This window comes from Nannospalax galili, unplaced genomic scaffold (genome assembly GCF_000622305.1).
Source record: "Nannospalax galili isolate Female #2095 unplaced genomic scaffold, S.galili_v1.0 scaffold259, whole genome shotgun sequence".
In the NCBI taxonomy this organism is placed as follows: domain Eukaryota; kingdom Metazoa; phylum Chordata; class Mammalia; order Rodentia; family Spalacidae; genus Nannospalax; species Nannospalax galili.
This window is the reverse complement of record NW_008344750.1, coordinates 1,542,006-1,557,601: the sequence shown is the minus strand read 5'-3', so window position 1 is coordinate 1,557,601 and position 15,596 is coordinate 1,542,006. Positions and strand designations below refer to the sequence as shown.

At 43.8% G+C, this 15,596-nt stretch overlaps 1 protein-coding gene across 1 annotated transcript in view; it reads right to left on the bottom strand.

Annotated features, from left to right (window-relative positions):
* Positions 1-243: 243 nt before the first annotated feature.
* The window catches only part of Morc2 (MORC family CW-type zinc finger 2), a 39,577-nt gene continuing 24,224 nt past the window's right edge, over positions 244-15,596 (bottom strand). The window contains exons 10-26 of the mRNA XM_008841034.3: positions 15,328-15,407; positions 14,019-14,101; positions 12,477-12,562; positions 10,935-11,075; positions 10,682-10,836; positions 10,408-10,536; positions 9,751-9,856; positions 8,842-8,974; positions 7,476-7,550; positions 7,008-7,382; positions 6,332-6,463; positions 5,875-5,929; positions 5,132-5,273; positions 4,819-5,043; positions 4,613-4,706; positions 1,638-1,826; positions 244-532 (exon numbers count right to left, since the gene is read on the bottom strand). Of these exons, the coding sequence (XP_008839256.1) occupies positions 464-532; positions 1,638-1,826; positions 4,613-4,706; positions 4,819-5,043; positions 5,132-5,273; positions 5,875-5,929; positions 6,332-6,463; positions 7,008-7,382; positions 7,476-7,550; positions 8,842-8,974; positions 9,751-9,856; positions 10,408-10,536; positions 10,682-10,836; positions 10,935-11,075; positions 12,477-12,562; positions 14,019-14,101; positions 15,328-15,407 (2,269 nt within the window). The 3' untranslated portion in view covers positions 244-463. The remainder of the gene's footprint in view (positions 533-1,637; positions 1,827-4,612; positions 4,707-4,818; positions 5,044-5,131; positions 5,274-5,874; positions 5,930-6,331; positions 6,464-7,007; positions 7,383-7,475; positions 7,551-8,841; positions 8,975-9,750; positions 9,857-10,407; positions 10,537-10,681; positions 10,837-10,934; positions 11,076-12,476; positions 12,563-14,018; positions 14,102-15,327; positions 15,408-15,596) is intronic.

The following is a 15,596-nucleotide window of genomic DNA, read 5'->3' as shown; positions in this document are numbered from 1 at the left end:
GGTCTCCTGTGTCTGAGTCCCTGGGACCACACAGCTCTGGGAAGCCCTTGCCCACATCCATCCTTCAGATCCCATGTTGATTTTCTAAGAGAGAAATCACCCCTGCCCTTGGAGCCTCTTCAACTCCAAGATGGTGCTTGCTTCGTACCCTATCTTAGGTCCAAGAACTGAATGGCTGAGACTCCACACCCTGGTATAGCAAAAGTGTGAAGGTTCTGCCCTTTCCAAGTCACACAAAAGAAGTATGGTCTCACAGCAGGCATAGCTTCTTCTCTTAAAAAATAAATATTTATAAACTTGGGGAGGAAGATTCGAAGAATCAGACTCTCCCTCCCAAAGCACAAATGTCCCACATGAATCAAACCAAGGTTAAGTCCACCAACTCACGAATTAAATTCCCCTCCCCAGAAGCTGCTGTGTTGAGGGACAAGAGGGTAGGGGAGCTGATCTGCCTGCCAGCCCCTCAGTCCCCCTTGGTGATGAGGTCCTCAATGTAGGCATCCAGCTCATCATCTGTGTTGATGTCTATATCCTGGAACAGAGTGGGGTTGGGGTCAGCCAGGGCAGGAAAGCAGGGTGGGGGGCTTGCCTCTCTACCCTTCTCCCAGTTCCTGGGCTGAGCCCAGAATCCCCTCCTGGTGTCTCCTCCCCAGCTGTCAGGCTTCTGTCCCATCTTGATTACTCTCCAATCCCCATCTGTGTGGTTAAAAGACTCCCAGGTTTTTTGTTCTTGTCCTGCTTCTAATTTCTCACTTGCCTTAGACATGTGTTCATGTGCTTCCCTTAGAGTATGAATGCACCTAGTTATCCTGTCACCACTCTATGTCCATGCTCAAAAAAAGCATGGGAACTTTCTCACTGGGTGGGTTCCCTGATTCTCATCTGAACTCTTCCAACTAACAGTGTCTTATATTGAAAACTAGACTATACACACCCCTCCAGTGACTTCCTACTCCTCTCAGGCTCAAAGCACACACTTTACTACAGGTTGTGCTCTCCTTCTCCCCACAACTCAATCTGAGTTCTCATCTTCCCTCTGCCCAAAGCAATTGTGTCTTGGCATAGTCAGCTTCCAATCTTAGCTCCAATACTGTCTCAGAGTCCGCCCTGAACACTCTGGCCTTCCCCCAGCTTTCGGTAGAAACGTCACAGCACCACCTCCATTAATAGCTCCTCCACCTGACTGAGATGTCAGAACAGAGACCGTCTCTGACCTGACTTGTTATCCCCAAGGCCCTGGGACAGGCTGAGATCAGGCCCACAAGTGTCTACTATCTAGAGGAAGGACAAACCCAATCTCTAAGGGGTACTCCCCACTACTGCTGGACTACTCAGTCCCACCTGGGATATCATTTGGAAAAGCAAGAATTTTGTTTTATGGCTTGGAGGGTTCTCAAAAGCAAGTTGTACATATGAATAGTAAACAAGGGACAAAATCAGTTCAGTAGTGGGGTCTGGCTGGGATGAGGCCCAGGCAGCTACACCACCACAAGCCCTTTGGTCAGGATGGTGAGCAGTCAGGGTTGGAAACATAGATTCCTGAGTGGACAGAGTCCTATGAGAAGGGGGTAGGAAGAGCCCAGACCCCTCCCTGAGACCAGCTGGTCTAGCTTCTATGAGAGGGCTGCCAGGCTCACCTCCTGCACCTTTTGCAGGAGTGCTACAATGTTGGTCCTCAGCTTCTGTAACTTCTCCTCTGTCTCATGGAGTTTTTTCTCAGAGGTGCGTAGGCTCTCCTCTGAGGCCTTGGCACGAGAGTCCGCACGGCTTTGGTAGGAATGGCAGAGATTCTGGAGGCCCACTTCATATTGCTTGAAGTACTCTTTCTGTAGAAGAAAACATAGTAGGGGGTGGAGGGCCCTGAGGTCCCAAGAGGGCCCTGAGTTTCCAGGGCCTTTCTAGATACAGGAGGCTTCCTTTGAAAGAATATCTCAGTACAAGGAGAAAGCTGTCTTTCTAATGCAAAGACATCTTAGTGCCTGTGGTTCAGGGCTGCCATGAGGATGAGGACACAATGTCTCAGCAAGTAGTGACTAAACTGAAATACAAGTCTTAACTTTTTAGATGGGACCACTCCTGCAACTCAATCACACTATTCTAACTTTATTCAGACTTTTAAGTCAACAGTGTTAGGACCAAAGTACCTACCAACAGCAACTATCCCCAGATTTGTACAGTAGACAGCTGTTCAGCATCAGAGCCTTTTACACCTCCCCTGGGGATATGAAACCACCAAGGGGTGGAGTAGTTTTAGTTTTTCTAGGCAGGTGACATTTCAAATTTCAAAAAGGCAGTGTTAAAATTTAAGTAGTATCTCAATATGATTTAGTCACTACTGAGAACGAAGAAGCCATTTTCATGGATAAAAACAACCATAGGTTCTGACTGGCCACTTGCAGTCTGACCAACTTCTATGAAGATACATGCGTTACACTGAGAGACTTCTGACTGATATTTTAAAACTGCTAGTGGCAAGTGTTTAATTGTGATATTTACCTTACAATCTAGATTATGATCTCGTACATCTTGACACTAAGATGACAAGAAAAACTGCTGTACGAGTTCTACTGTTCTACACACACACACACACACACACACACACACACCACTTGGCAGCACAAGATAAATTTCAAGCCAGATGCAAGGTAATAAAGTTCAGTATACAATGTCCTGTTCCTTCTTTAAACTTTTAATTTTGAACTTACTGTAGAAGCATAGGCAACTGTTACAAACAGTATCTACAGAATCCCTCTAAAAGTCTACGGAAGCCTGCTCTGGCATGACAGGAAAGAAGACTGTCATTTACAAACTGATAAAGGCATAATGAACTTAGATTTTGATTTTAGAAATTACGACCAGATTGAAGTTGTACCCTGGTACTAGTAACTCCTTTTAAAAAATAAGCTGGATACTAATTTTAGACTCAGATACTCACATGACTGTGGACTCAGCAGCAGTGCCCATTGCAGAGGTCCTACTATACCCAGTCTTTTGCTCTGAGTTTGGCAATAATTTTAAGCCAAAAGCAACAAATCTAAATGCAAGATGCCAGCCAAACCTAGCCATCCTATTGGCTGTTGTTTTCCTAGCATCTCTGGAGAGTTCTAGTCTAAACAAGGGCAAAAGCTAAAGCCTGGGGCTTTCTACCACAAGTCCTGCCACCTGCTAACTCCTCACCAAGCATTATGCCCTCTCATTTCACAGGAATATCAATGATTTTTTCTTTCTAGCAAACTGTACCTAGCACACAGCTGCCTCATGAAGATCCACTATCTTAGATTAGTCCTCCACTCTTCATTCTAGTCTTTCCCTTTCCTAGAAACACCTCCATAAAAAACTGAGCTAGTCCTACACTACAATATGAACTTCAGAGCTGCTGGGGATGACTCTGAAACCCCCACCTCTAAGCCCCAACCTTCCTAATCTCTACCTCTCACTGCACAACAGACACATGGCTCAGCTGTTTTCTTTCCTAGTTAACCTCCAATTTCCCACAGGAAAACATGTGGACTCTGCCTCCTCCTGTCATCTGCCAGCCAATGGGAGGTCTGTCAACAACCTATGTTAGCCTTTTCACTCACTGGCCCACTTCAGCCTGGGTCCCAGTCCCATCCTCTCACTTCTGATCTTTTACAATTGCACTAGCTTCCCTGTCCTCTTGTTTCCCACTCATCTATCCTACTCAAACACATTGCAACCAAAGATCACCACTTAAAGCCAGGGTAGCACACCTAATCAGCTTGCTGCCTAAAGCTTTAAATATGACTGGAACACAGCCATATCTATTCCTTGATGGACTTAAACCTCTGGCTACTTTCATATAGTTTCAGAGCTGAGTATTTACCCATAATTATTTGCTAACTGGCCCTGGACATGGTTCCAATTGACAATTCCTTCAGCTCAAACCTTTGCCTACCCTCTATTTCCTACACAGAAGTGAACCTAACAATTTGCTGCCCTGAAATACCCCTGCCCTTTTGGTCTTGGAGTCTCTGCTCACAAAACCTCCACTTCAAAGGCAGCTCTGGTATCCTTTGGAATGAGTTATTTTTTCTCTTTACCCTAGCTGCCAAGGCCCTCTGGCCCCTACCATAACATTCCATGCTCTCAGCCTCATGTCAAGATACCTGATAGCAACTCCATCTCTAGCAAATCTTAAGACAGCAGAGGCAGGACTCTTTAGCTGTTTACTATAAGATCCACAGAGGTCTGCTGGAGGTAACAGATCAACATCTACTGGAGTATCTACATGAGCCCTATGCTCATTTACATACCACCAGCTTCTCTCAACCTCTCCCAGTCTCAAATTTTAGAAACAGTGAGCCCAGTCTCATTAACACTACCTGAGACAGGTTTACTCCCTCTGCTAGGATAAAGGAAAAGGGATACACTTATTCTAAGATGTCAAACCAGGTCTGCTGTCTCTAAAGGAGCTATCTTAGGACTATGTGGGGCTGGCTTTCTGCACACCTGTCCTATCTATTCAAATCACTTTTTCTTTGTAAGAAGGGAAGCTGGCAAAATGGAGCACACAACTAGAAATCATAAGAACAATCACAAGAAGCATGGGTGGGGGACAGAGTAGGAAAACCAAAGGTTAAGCCAGACTTACCAGAGGAAAAGATATTAGTTCTTCTGAATTCATAGTACTCAGCTCCTTCTTGGAGATAGGGAAACTGGGAGGCAGGAAATACCGTAAGCAATTCCTAAGTAGGAAAGAAGGTAGGGACAAGAACTCAGAAAACATGGGAAAGGTACAGACCTTCTGTTACCCCTAAGTAGGGAGACAAAAAGAAACAGGAAGACAAAAACACATACCGGAGAATCTGAACCAACAGGTCTATGGTCTCATGGTTGGTGCTTGGGGCAGTGGTGTCAGGCTCAATTCGGAGACAGTCAGAGGTGGAAGGCTCTGGCAAGTCCACAGCCTGCTGGGCCACCACAGCTTCTTCTTCCTCCCCACCTTCTTGCTGTGTGTCAGGGCTCTGATACTCTGGAGAAGGCGGCTTCATCAGCCGTACATCTTCACTACCCTTCTCCACCCTATAGGGGACATAGAGCTTGTAATGTCCATCCTGGGCTATCAGGCTGCTGACTTTTGTTATTACAATCTCTCAAAAGAGGGCATTACCAGCGGTCTCTTGGTGTTGTGTCTGTGGGCACGTAGTCAAACTTCACCTTCCACCGCACTACATTCTTGCCCATCTCCACAGCAGTGACACGTCCTGTGTACCACTCCCTGTTCACACGTACCTCCACATGCAGCCCTTTATCTGAGAATTCAGACACAAGTGAGAACTGGAGAACTATTTCGGTGCTCCCAGATTAGCCATGGCTACCTTTGCAAAAGGCAGTCCCCATGGCTTGCAGCTCCTAATGCTTTCCCAACTATACCAGGGACCTGAAGTCCAGCCACCCTGATTCCTGCTCCATCTGAAGCTTGTCATGAAGCTGCCAGGAAGCAGAAGGCAAGGGCAAACACCAAAGAATTAGTGCTCAAATATACAAGCCAGGCATGGTAGTTCATGCTTTTGATTCTAGCACTTGCAAGAGTAGGCCAGAGGATTACAAATTCAAGACCAACTTGAGCTACAATGAGAGACTGCCTCAAAACAGTACACATATACATTCTCATTCACTCTTTCCATAAAAAGTGAGCTGGGAACATGGGTCAGATAACCCATGTTATCTTAGCTCTGAGGTCAATCTCTAGCACCACAAATAAAATATAAGGAATAGCTATCTTCAGAATTTGGCTACAGTTACAGACTTGGACCAACTATTGCACATAGCCCAAGCTTCAGGAAGATTTCTTAAGCCTTTTAGAATAAGCTGCTAATGATGAAGGCTGACAAGGAACCTCCCCAAACTTACCTTTCTGAGCCTTCTTGAGTTCAGCTGGGTCCTCTTCTCCAGCACTGTCCGAGAGCTACAAGGAAAACAGTCTATTAGAGGTAGCCTCAGTGATCCCTAAAGGTAAACTTCTGTGTTACTGGCCACCCATGGTCATCAGCTGTAACTTCCACTTCTTATGCTGCAGTGTAATCACTTTCTACAATCACTGCCCCAGGTATCAACCATCTTTATAAACAGAATAGAAGGCAAGGGACACATGTCACAGACATGAGGAAACAAAGTGATTTCAGGCCCCTAGGTGTGCACCAGTGCTATATTGGCCTGTAACTAAAGCCAGTCTCACTCAAAACTGGTTCCATATTTCTAATCATCTGGGTTAGAGACCTTGAGAAATCAACTAGACTGAAGCCTCGGGACAGGAACACAATGACTACCCTAGGGAGTCAAGTCCGAGAACTTCTAATTGACCACTTACCTCATTTGCTTCCTTCTTTTCCTCCTTCACAGCAAACTTGCCCCGTTTGCACTTCTCCTTCCTCCTCTCAGCCTCTTCTTCAGCCTCTTCATCATCAGAGGCCACAAGACTCCGCTTCCGACCAGAGGTTGCCTAGAGAAGAGCAGAAGCATGAGTGGGGCCCATTCAGCCCTCAAGATGCAGAAGATTTCGTATAGCCTCAAGGAGCTAATCAAACAGGTTTATGTCCATCCCTGCCTGAAATTACCAAGTACACACATAAGCCACCTGGACCTTATACCACAAGGACAGGACTTTTGACAATAGCTATCACAGGAGAAGCCTCTCAGCTCATTTAAACTGCTTAGCTGAGGATGCCTTCACACAGTGACCACTGCAAGAGCCTACTAAAGCCATCTGTCACCAAGCTACCAACCTATGTCCACACTGTGAGAAGATGAAGGTGGTGACTCGTTTGCTCAAGGGAGCAATGAAGAGCTTCCCAGGTAGAGAACTAACTTACTCTGTACCTCTGAGCATGTCTCTTCAGCTATCTAGGTTCCTCCTCCTTAGAGACATCTAAAAGCTTTAGATTCAGTGATCTTCCCAGGTTCTCCCAGTACAACTTTGATACAGCCAGATTCTATTCCTACAGCACAGCTAATGAGCTGAATCTGGAGGAAGCAAAGCATCTAACCATGGAGTGTTTAACAGGCAGCTCTGGCTTCTTGACCACTGAAGTCTTGATGGCCTTGGGGGCAGGAACCTCCCGAAGGTTCTTAGAGTTGAGGGGTTCAGATGGTAGAGACTGCACAGGAGGGGTGGGATGGGGTGGAGTCTTGCTAGGAGGATTTACAGGCTTTCGGGGTATCTCAGATAGCTGAAGCAGCCTGGAGGTACTGGCTTCTCCTCGGGCTGCCAGAGGAGGTTTAGGGGCACTGCTGATAGCAGAAGCCTTTCGGAGTTGGCTAGTTGGTCTGGGAGCGTGCATGGAAGGGGGTCTGCTAGGGGCATTCTTGATCACTGCAGGTAAAGGGGGTGACCGAGGACGCTGAGGTCTCCGCACAGGTTCCTAAAAAAAAAAAAAAAACCCAGAGAATGAACACATTGATCCTAGCTTAAGATACTACAAGAGCCCAGCCTCCTTTACATCCCTGGGCTTTACCTCAGTGGAAGGTCTGGTGGTCACTTCTAAGGGCAATTTCTTCAGGTCAGCTTGGGAGCGAATGGGTGTGGTTTTCTGTAAAGCAAACATGATGAAGTTCGTTGCTTACCTTGGTACACTGAAATAAAGTCTTTTTGGACCTTCACTGTGTGTCTGGGACAGTGGACAAAGAATATAAATATTGACACAGATGTAGATAGTGGATATATAATATATATATATATACACATACACTAAAATATTAGCAAATTAAAGGACAGTATGTGCAATTAATTCAGCAACCCAGAGACTGTGAAAGGTCTATAAAATTTCTAAAGAAATTTTAAAAGATGGAAAATGACTAATAGTTGAGGGAAAATGGGCTAAAGCCAGAAAAGTGAGTGGAATTCAGCATGCTTAAGACATTTCTAGTTAGTACTGTACAACACAGAAGACAGAAAGGAAAATGTTTTTGTAACAAATAGAAATCATGAAACATATATAGAATACATGCTGGTAAAAAAAATAGAAAGTAATTTGACAATTCTAAGATTGCAATTTTACCTCTGGTAAATTATCAAGGAATTATTAGGGGAAAGATGAGAAAGATGAGAGATGGCTCAGTGGCTAAGAGCACTGGCTGCTCTTGCAGAGGACCCAAGTTCAATGCCCAGCACCGACATGGTGGCTAGCAACCCTCCGCTAACTTCAGTTCCAGGGGAATTCAATGCCCTCTTTTGACTTCCGTGGGCATTGTACAACATGGGCACACACTCACATAAAATAATATATTTTTTAAAAACCTTTCCAAGACCTACCTTAAAAATTATTAGGTACTAAAAATAATATATGCATATATATGGGATGCATATGGCTACTAAAAATAGAGATACCAAGTGTATTGTGTATAGGCATTCATGGAAAGTTGGACCTAGTGGTATACACCTATGACCCTAGCTCCTCCAAAGGCTGAAGCAAGAAGATCTGGAGTTCAAGACCAGCCTGAACAACTTAGTGAGATCCTATTTCAAAACCAAAAAAAAGTAAAAAAGAAGTTTGGGATATAGCTCAGTGGTAGTGCTTGCCTACCACATACAAAATCCTAGGAACAAAAGAATAATAAATAGAACAGTTGAAAAGCTACTTGATTTCTTATTTATTTTTTGGAGTTCATATACATTCTAAATAAACTGAGCCACTTTGGAGTACATAAACAGAAGTTTCTTATCCAAAAAATAAGCAAGGTACACTCGAAAAAGTACCTGGACCTAGAATTTGGGATTTGGAAACCTTGTGGAAACACAGGGTAAGTGAAGGAGACAGGAAAGCCACTGAAGGTTCCCATCCTGGGATTGCTGACACAACCCATTGCCCATGACCCACGTACCTGAAGGGCCTCCAGTTTCTCTTGCTGCTGGCGAATTTTCTCTGTCAGCTGCTTCTGCTTTTCCTCCTGTGTTTTCAAGTCTTTTTTTAATGTCCCCAGGGGAACCTTCTGCTTCTGTTCAGAAGCCTCACAGCTGTAGAGAAAAGACCATGACAAAACAGGGTTCCAACAGGGCAGAGACCTCCTCCTCATCCAACCCTGCTGTTCTGAAACCACCTCAGGAGCCTCCAATGTATGAAAGTGGCATATGTTACAGGACAATTATGTTCTTCCTTCTTGGACACATATTACAGGCAGCATCCAGATATGTGAAGATATGACCCAAGAAATAGTTACTGCTGGGCATTATTTCCAGCAACTCGGGAGGCAGAGGTAGGCGGATCTCTATGAGATCAAGGCCAGCATAGTCTAAATAGTGAGTTTCAGGCCAGCTGGGGCCAAGGGAGGGAGGGACTAATTACTGACGAGGGAACAGTGAGAAGGAGACATAGGGATTGTCCTAGCTAGCTTTAACTGTCAACTTCACACAGCTTATAGTCATATCACAGGAAAGCCTTGACTGAGGAAAGCCTAGATCAGACTGGCTTGTGAGCATGTCTGTGGGAGACTGTCTTGATTATTAACTGATATAGGAGGGCCTGCCAACTATGAACTAAGCAGGTGATCTTGGGCTCTATAAAAAAGCTAGCCAAGCATGAGCCTGAGTGAGTGAGCCAGCAAGCAGGATTCCTCCATGGTTTCTGCTTCAAGTTTCTGCTTGAGTTCCTGTCCTGACATCCCTCAATGATAGACTATGACTTGGAAATGTTAGCCAAATCTTTTCTTCCCCTAAGTTGCTTTTGGTTATAGTTTTTATCACAACAACAAAAAGGAAATTGCAACAAAAACCCCAATTAGAGAAAGGCTTACCGGTCCTGCTCAGGATCAGGATTCATGGAGCAAACCCAGGTGTCAGGGTAATCTTTTTCTACTGAACTTAGCTGGAAGGGGAGGGTCCTCCATTTCAGACACAAATCTGCAACACAGGAAACAATTCACCACCACCACCACCACCACCACCAAGAACATGTCAGTCATACCTATCAACAATATCTAGAATCCAGGATCCTTACAGGTAGGCCCAAGGCAAAGATGCCCTGGGCTTTCAATATCAGATTTTTCCTTTTACTCTTAACTTAGCCTATTATTATAGAACAGTAATTCTCCTGTGTACAGTGATTCCAGGATAAAACCTTAATATTCTGGAATCTTAATGTCCCTAGCCCTTCTCCCTCCTATCATAGGATCTAGGCTCTATCACTCATACTTGAAACAGTATTGCACCAAATATACTGAGCCTAGCCCAGCTGTAGAATGAAGTGTCTGTGAGGTAAGGTGACTGTCTACCTCATTCAAGAGGGACAAAAGAAACTGGTGGTCTCACAGAGCCACTGTCAAACAGACTCATATCCCTGGTGGAACCAAAGTCCAGGAATGTTAGCAAACTCAGAAGGCCAGCATGAGGATAAAGAGAAGAGGGTCATAATGGAAAGGAGTCAGAAAAAGAGTTCCCATCACTCAACTCACCACACTGGATAGTGGTCGGGATTTCCATAGCCCTTCGGCGTTTAAAACGCAGTTCACTAGATGGGGGCTGGTTCCAGTTGGCAGAAAGGTAGCCAAACTCATCCCAGAACTTGATGATTCCACGCTGGGCTAGAAAGTAAATGCCCACATATTACATTGAAGCAAGCCTCATCCTCTTCCTAACTAAATTCACCCTCTCAGGCTATAAAAGCATAGTAAGGCTGGTTATTAAAAAGTGAGAAAGGACCAAGGTCTAGTGGCCTGTCCCCATTACCAATGGCGATGTCCTTCCAGTACTGTGCCAGGTGTTCCCCCATTGCTCTCAGCAAATGGCGATACTCCTTGGCATCAGCAAAGTCCTGCTTGTTGTGTGTAGGCTCCAGGACCAGGTAGGGCACATCAACAACCCCAACAACTCCACCACATGCCCTGCAAAGACAAAGAGGTCACAGCTGTCATCACCTCACTGGCTAAAACCCTCATGCCATTTACCTTGGGCTGTAAAAGTCAACTTGGGTAATACTCACATGCCCCCTTCTAGCTGTGGGCCTACTTTTTCATACATCTTGATTAGGCGACTACAGTTGTAGATGAACATGCCATCTAGGTCCCGGTGTTCAATGTTGACCCCAAAAACAAAATTCAGTTCCTTGGGTTCTTTGAGTGCTCTAAGAAAGACCAAAAAAAAACCAAAACAGACAGATTTACTCATTAGTACAACATCATAGTGATAAAGATGTGTTAGGCTTAAATTTGAGACATGCTAAACATTCAATGTGTGATCTATAAGCCTTGATAAGGATGTGAACTATGCAGTGACTCTGTTTCCCTAATTATAAACATATAATTCTGGTTTTTTTTTTTGATAACAGAGGTAGATTTAAGTATAAATGGGTTACTAAGAAGCTGCTGCAAAAGAGTTACATGGAAGAATTCATACCTTTTCCAAAACTCCACAGATGTAACAATAAAAAATTTAATTCACAATAAAATAAAAAATATTATTTACAAGAATATATGAAAGATAATCATATGATTAAATGTCAACAAAATGTTGAGCTCCAAAAAGCAAATGGATGAGCAATGGAACAACTTAACCTGAACCTTCTGCTTGTGGCCAGGAGGGAAAGTTAGAATTTATGCCCCAGACAGAGCCTGAGAGGCTCTACACAGAGATGGGATCAAGAACCATATGATTTAATGACCTAAAACAATATACATTCTAAATAAAAACATAAAGAGAATAAACTATAAACAAATTAAGAATTAAGAATACATATTTTCAGAAGCATAAGCAATCTTTATATTTTTATTACTTAAATGTTCTGTATTTTTCAAGTTTTACACAATGAGCATTTTGTACAACCTTGACAGAAACATCAAGAAGAAAAACGGGACAACAGTGCTGGTGAAGAGAGTTTGGTGTTTGAGATATCAACCCTGCCCTGCCTTCTGAGGATCAGGACAGCTAAGAGTCAGAGGTAAGACCTCTACCTGGCAAATAATTGGAATCACAGGAGATGGTTTTCTCAAAGTAAATTTGGTGTCAAAATGGCAACTTGTCAGCACAGAAGCTATATAATTTTTTTTTTTAATTTTATGTGTATGAGTGTATTGCCTGCATGTGTGTAAATATTTGCACCCATGTCATGCAATGCACACAGAGGCCAGAAGAGGGCATTGGGTCTCCTGGAACTGGAGTTATAAAGGGTTGTTATAGACACCATGTGGGTGCTGGGAATTGAACCTAGGTCCTCTGCAAGATCAGTCAGTGCTCTTAACCACTGAGCCATCTCTCCAACCCCCTAAAATTTATTTTTATGTGTATTAGTGTTTTTGCCTGCATGTATATAGTGCACCACATGCATGTTAATGCCCAAGGAGGCCAGAAGAGGACACTGGATCCCCTGGAACTGGAGTTACTGATGGTTGTTAGTCGCCATGTGGGTGCTGGGAACTGAACCTGGGTCCTCTGCAAGAACAGCAAGCACTTTTAACTACTGAGCATCTCTCTGGCCCCTAAAAGCTACATCATTTTAAAAGACCAAAAGGGCAGTCCAAGTACTAACCGTTGCTTGGCATCCTTGATCCTTTTCTTGACATCAGCTTCTCTACGCAGGGTTATGGCTGTATTCTGGACCTGCCGCAACAGCACCTGGACGTGTGTATGAGCAAAGTGAGGGGAGAAGTACTCTTTTTCACAGTAAGTAATAGTGCGAGATTTGGATGCCAAACCACATCTGGAGATTTCCTTCTTTCCACAGAAAACTGATCTTACAGGGCAGGGGACAAACTTAAAAGTTACTAAACTCATATGATACTGGAGCCTAAAGCCATAAATGCTAGAAAATAGAGCATGATGTTCTAAAATGCTGGATAAGTATGTTTTCTCCCCCTATCCAGAAGCCTTTGAGAGGGAACTGACACTGATTCTAACCACTCCAATAGCTATCAAAATACCTCAAAGCAAATCCTGAATCCATCACTCTAGAGTCCAGCCTTGGACGATAAAAGAAAAATGAGGAAGAAACCAACAGAGGGATGCTTTTGGAAGCCCTTGTCAAGAAATTCTAATGGACTCTAATATGAACATTTGAAAATTGCCCTGTTCTGATTTTTTCTAGTTCCCTGTCTAGAAATTGTAACGCTAATTACCCTTGTCTTTACTTTTCCTTCACATCTCCTATTCACAATTCAAAGACTTTCTTTTCCTCCTTGAGGTAAGAGTTATACAATTTGGGAGTCTTTTAGATAGACCCACTGAAGGGGTACTCCCATTGCCTCACCCTGCATCCCTGTTCAGCATGCAAAGAAGCCAGAGTGGTCTGAGTCCCGATTCCCTGTTAGCAATTTGGGTAACCTCTTCAGAGGATGGTGTGATAAGAATAGGAGGTAGGAATTGGCTAGGCAGTTAGGGTAAAAAGACCCTAAAGAAAAGTAGCCAGTTTCTTGGCTAAAACTCAGTGTCCTTAGGCCTCTTAGCAACCTACTCTGTTCCAAAGGCCAAAAATGTCAAAATATTTGGGAGCTTTTATCTAATCTTTAAAAGATTTCTTCTTCTTCAGAAGGGGGAATGTTAAGAGTAGCCAAAAGCCCCATTTAAAAAAAAAGTCAAAGAAGAAAGAAGTACATGAGGTTATCAGAGTACATGAAGTTATCAGAAAAAGGTGATGGGGAGATATGGGAAGAGTTGGAGGGGAGGGAGTGGGCATGGATTTATGAATTTGATCAAAACACCTTATATGCATGTATGAAGTTCTCAATAAATTATTGAATGAAAGAAAGAAAGAAAGAAAGAAAGAAAGAAAGAAAGAAAGAAAGAGAAAGAAAGAAAAAGAAAGAAAGGAAGGATGGATGGAAGGATGGAAGGAAGGAAGGACGGAAGGAAGGAAGGGACAGAAAGGGAAAGAAAAGAAAGAAAGAGAAAGAAAGAAAGAAAGAAAGAAAGAAAAGAGAGAGAGAGAAAGAGAAAGAAAGAGAGAAAGAGAAAGAGAGAAAGAAAGAGAGAGAGAGAGAAAGAAAGAAAGAAAGAAAGAAAGAAAGAAAGAAAGAAAGAAAGAAAGAAAGAAAGAAAGAGAAAGAGAAAATAGAGCATGAGCCTGAGGACTTACCCTAGAGTCCCGGGTAAGGTCTCCACCCATGCGTACTTCTAATGTTCGAGCTTTGCTCTCTGCCTCCCGGGCCTTCTCTTCAGCTAAAACCGGGAAGAAATCATGATAAAGAATTCAAAGGTTCAAAACTCTGCCATCCTTCCTTGATTCACAGAGTAGTCCCTGTTGCACAAGAAGTGTGTATCAGCAAGGAAAAGACCAACTAGGGGAGCAACGATGGTAGGTCACATGGAAGCAGCCTCCAGGCTGGACTGCAGAGTTTCATCAGAAGAGAAGAGAAAACCTCACATTCAAAACTGTCAGGGACAAGATGGTACAAACTTATCAACCTAATACTTTGGAGGCTGTGGCAGGAGGGTCTTTGAGTTCAAGGTCAGCATGGGCTACATAGTTAAGTCTATCTCAAAAAAAAGAAGAAAAAGAGGAAGAAGAAGAGGAGTCATGACAACCCCAAAGAAAGCAGACATTAATTACACCTGACACATACATGCTTATTCTTAGACAGGGTCTCCCTGTAGTCCCAGCTGGCCTGGAACTGGCTACGTAGACTAGGCTGGCCTCATCTCACAGAGATTCACCTGCTTCTGCCTCCTGAGTGCTGGAATTAAAGATGTGACCACCAAACCTGGCCCTGACACAAAAGCTTCACAAATTAATTCAAACAGTCAAAAAAAAAAAAAATCAAAGGCAATGGGAATTAAACTTTCAGCATTAGTGGGAGGCTGAAGAACTCTTTTAAACAATCATTCTCTAGCCAGGCATGGTGGTGAACGCCTTTAATCCCAGCACTTGGGAGGGAGAGGCAGGCAGATCTTTGTGAGTTTGAGGCCAGCCTGATCTACATAGTGAGTTCCAGGCCAGCTGGAGCTATAGGGAGACCCTGTCTCAAAAAGACCCCCCCGACCCAAAAAAAAAAACCACTCTCATCAAACAGCTGAGAAACCCTGGTTGTTTCTGGGAAGAGACCTTGAAATGTCTACCCTAGAGTCAAGAAAACAGTTTCCCAAGTATTTGGACCAGAGGCAGTATGAGATATTTCAATCTGGTCAAGCCAAAGAGTTGACAACTATTTTAAATAATGCTCTAGAATTATGTGTTAGACCACTGGGTTATACTCCCAGCCCTAAATAAAGGCCTAGGAAGGAAAGTCAAGTCTAGAGAAAAAAGGGCTGAGGAGGTTGGATATGGGGAGAACTGGAGAGGGACTGTATCAGAGTCAGGAGAACAGCATCAGGAGAACAGTCTTGCCCAGGCTTTGGCTATAAGCAGTACCCAACAATCCATCCTCCTAGCACAGGGAGTAGCTTACCAATCCGTGCTACATGCTCTGCTTTCTTCACCTCTTGTTCTGCTCGGGTCTTGAAACGGCTTGATGTGTACTTGTACATCCTGCACAGTGGAAAAAGTAACCTGAAGGCTAGCCACAGTGGAGTAGGCAGCCAATTTGAGTTCAGAAAGCACCCTGTTTTCTGGCCTCCTCCCATGCTGTGTTGCCCTGGCTCCTTGTGATCAAACAAACCCAAGCTTTTTTTTAAGCAAAATTATTCCTTACTCCATTTGTCCCTGGGTCTCCTGCTC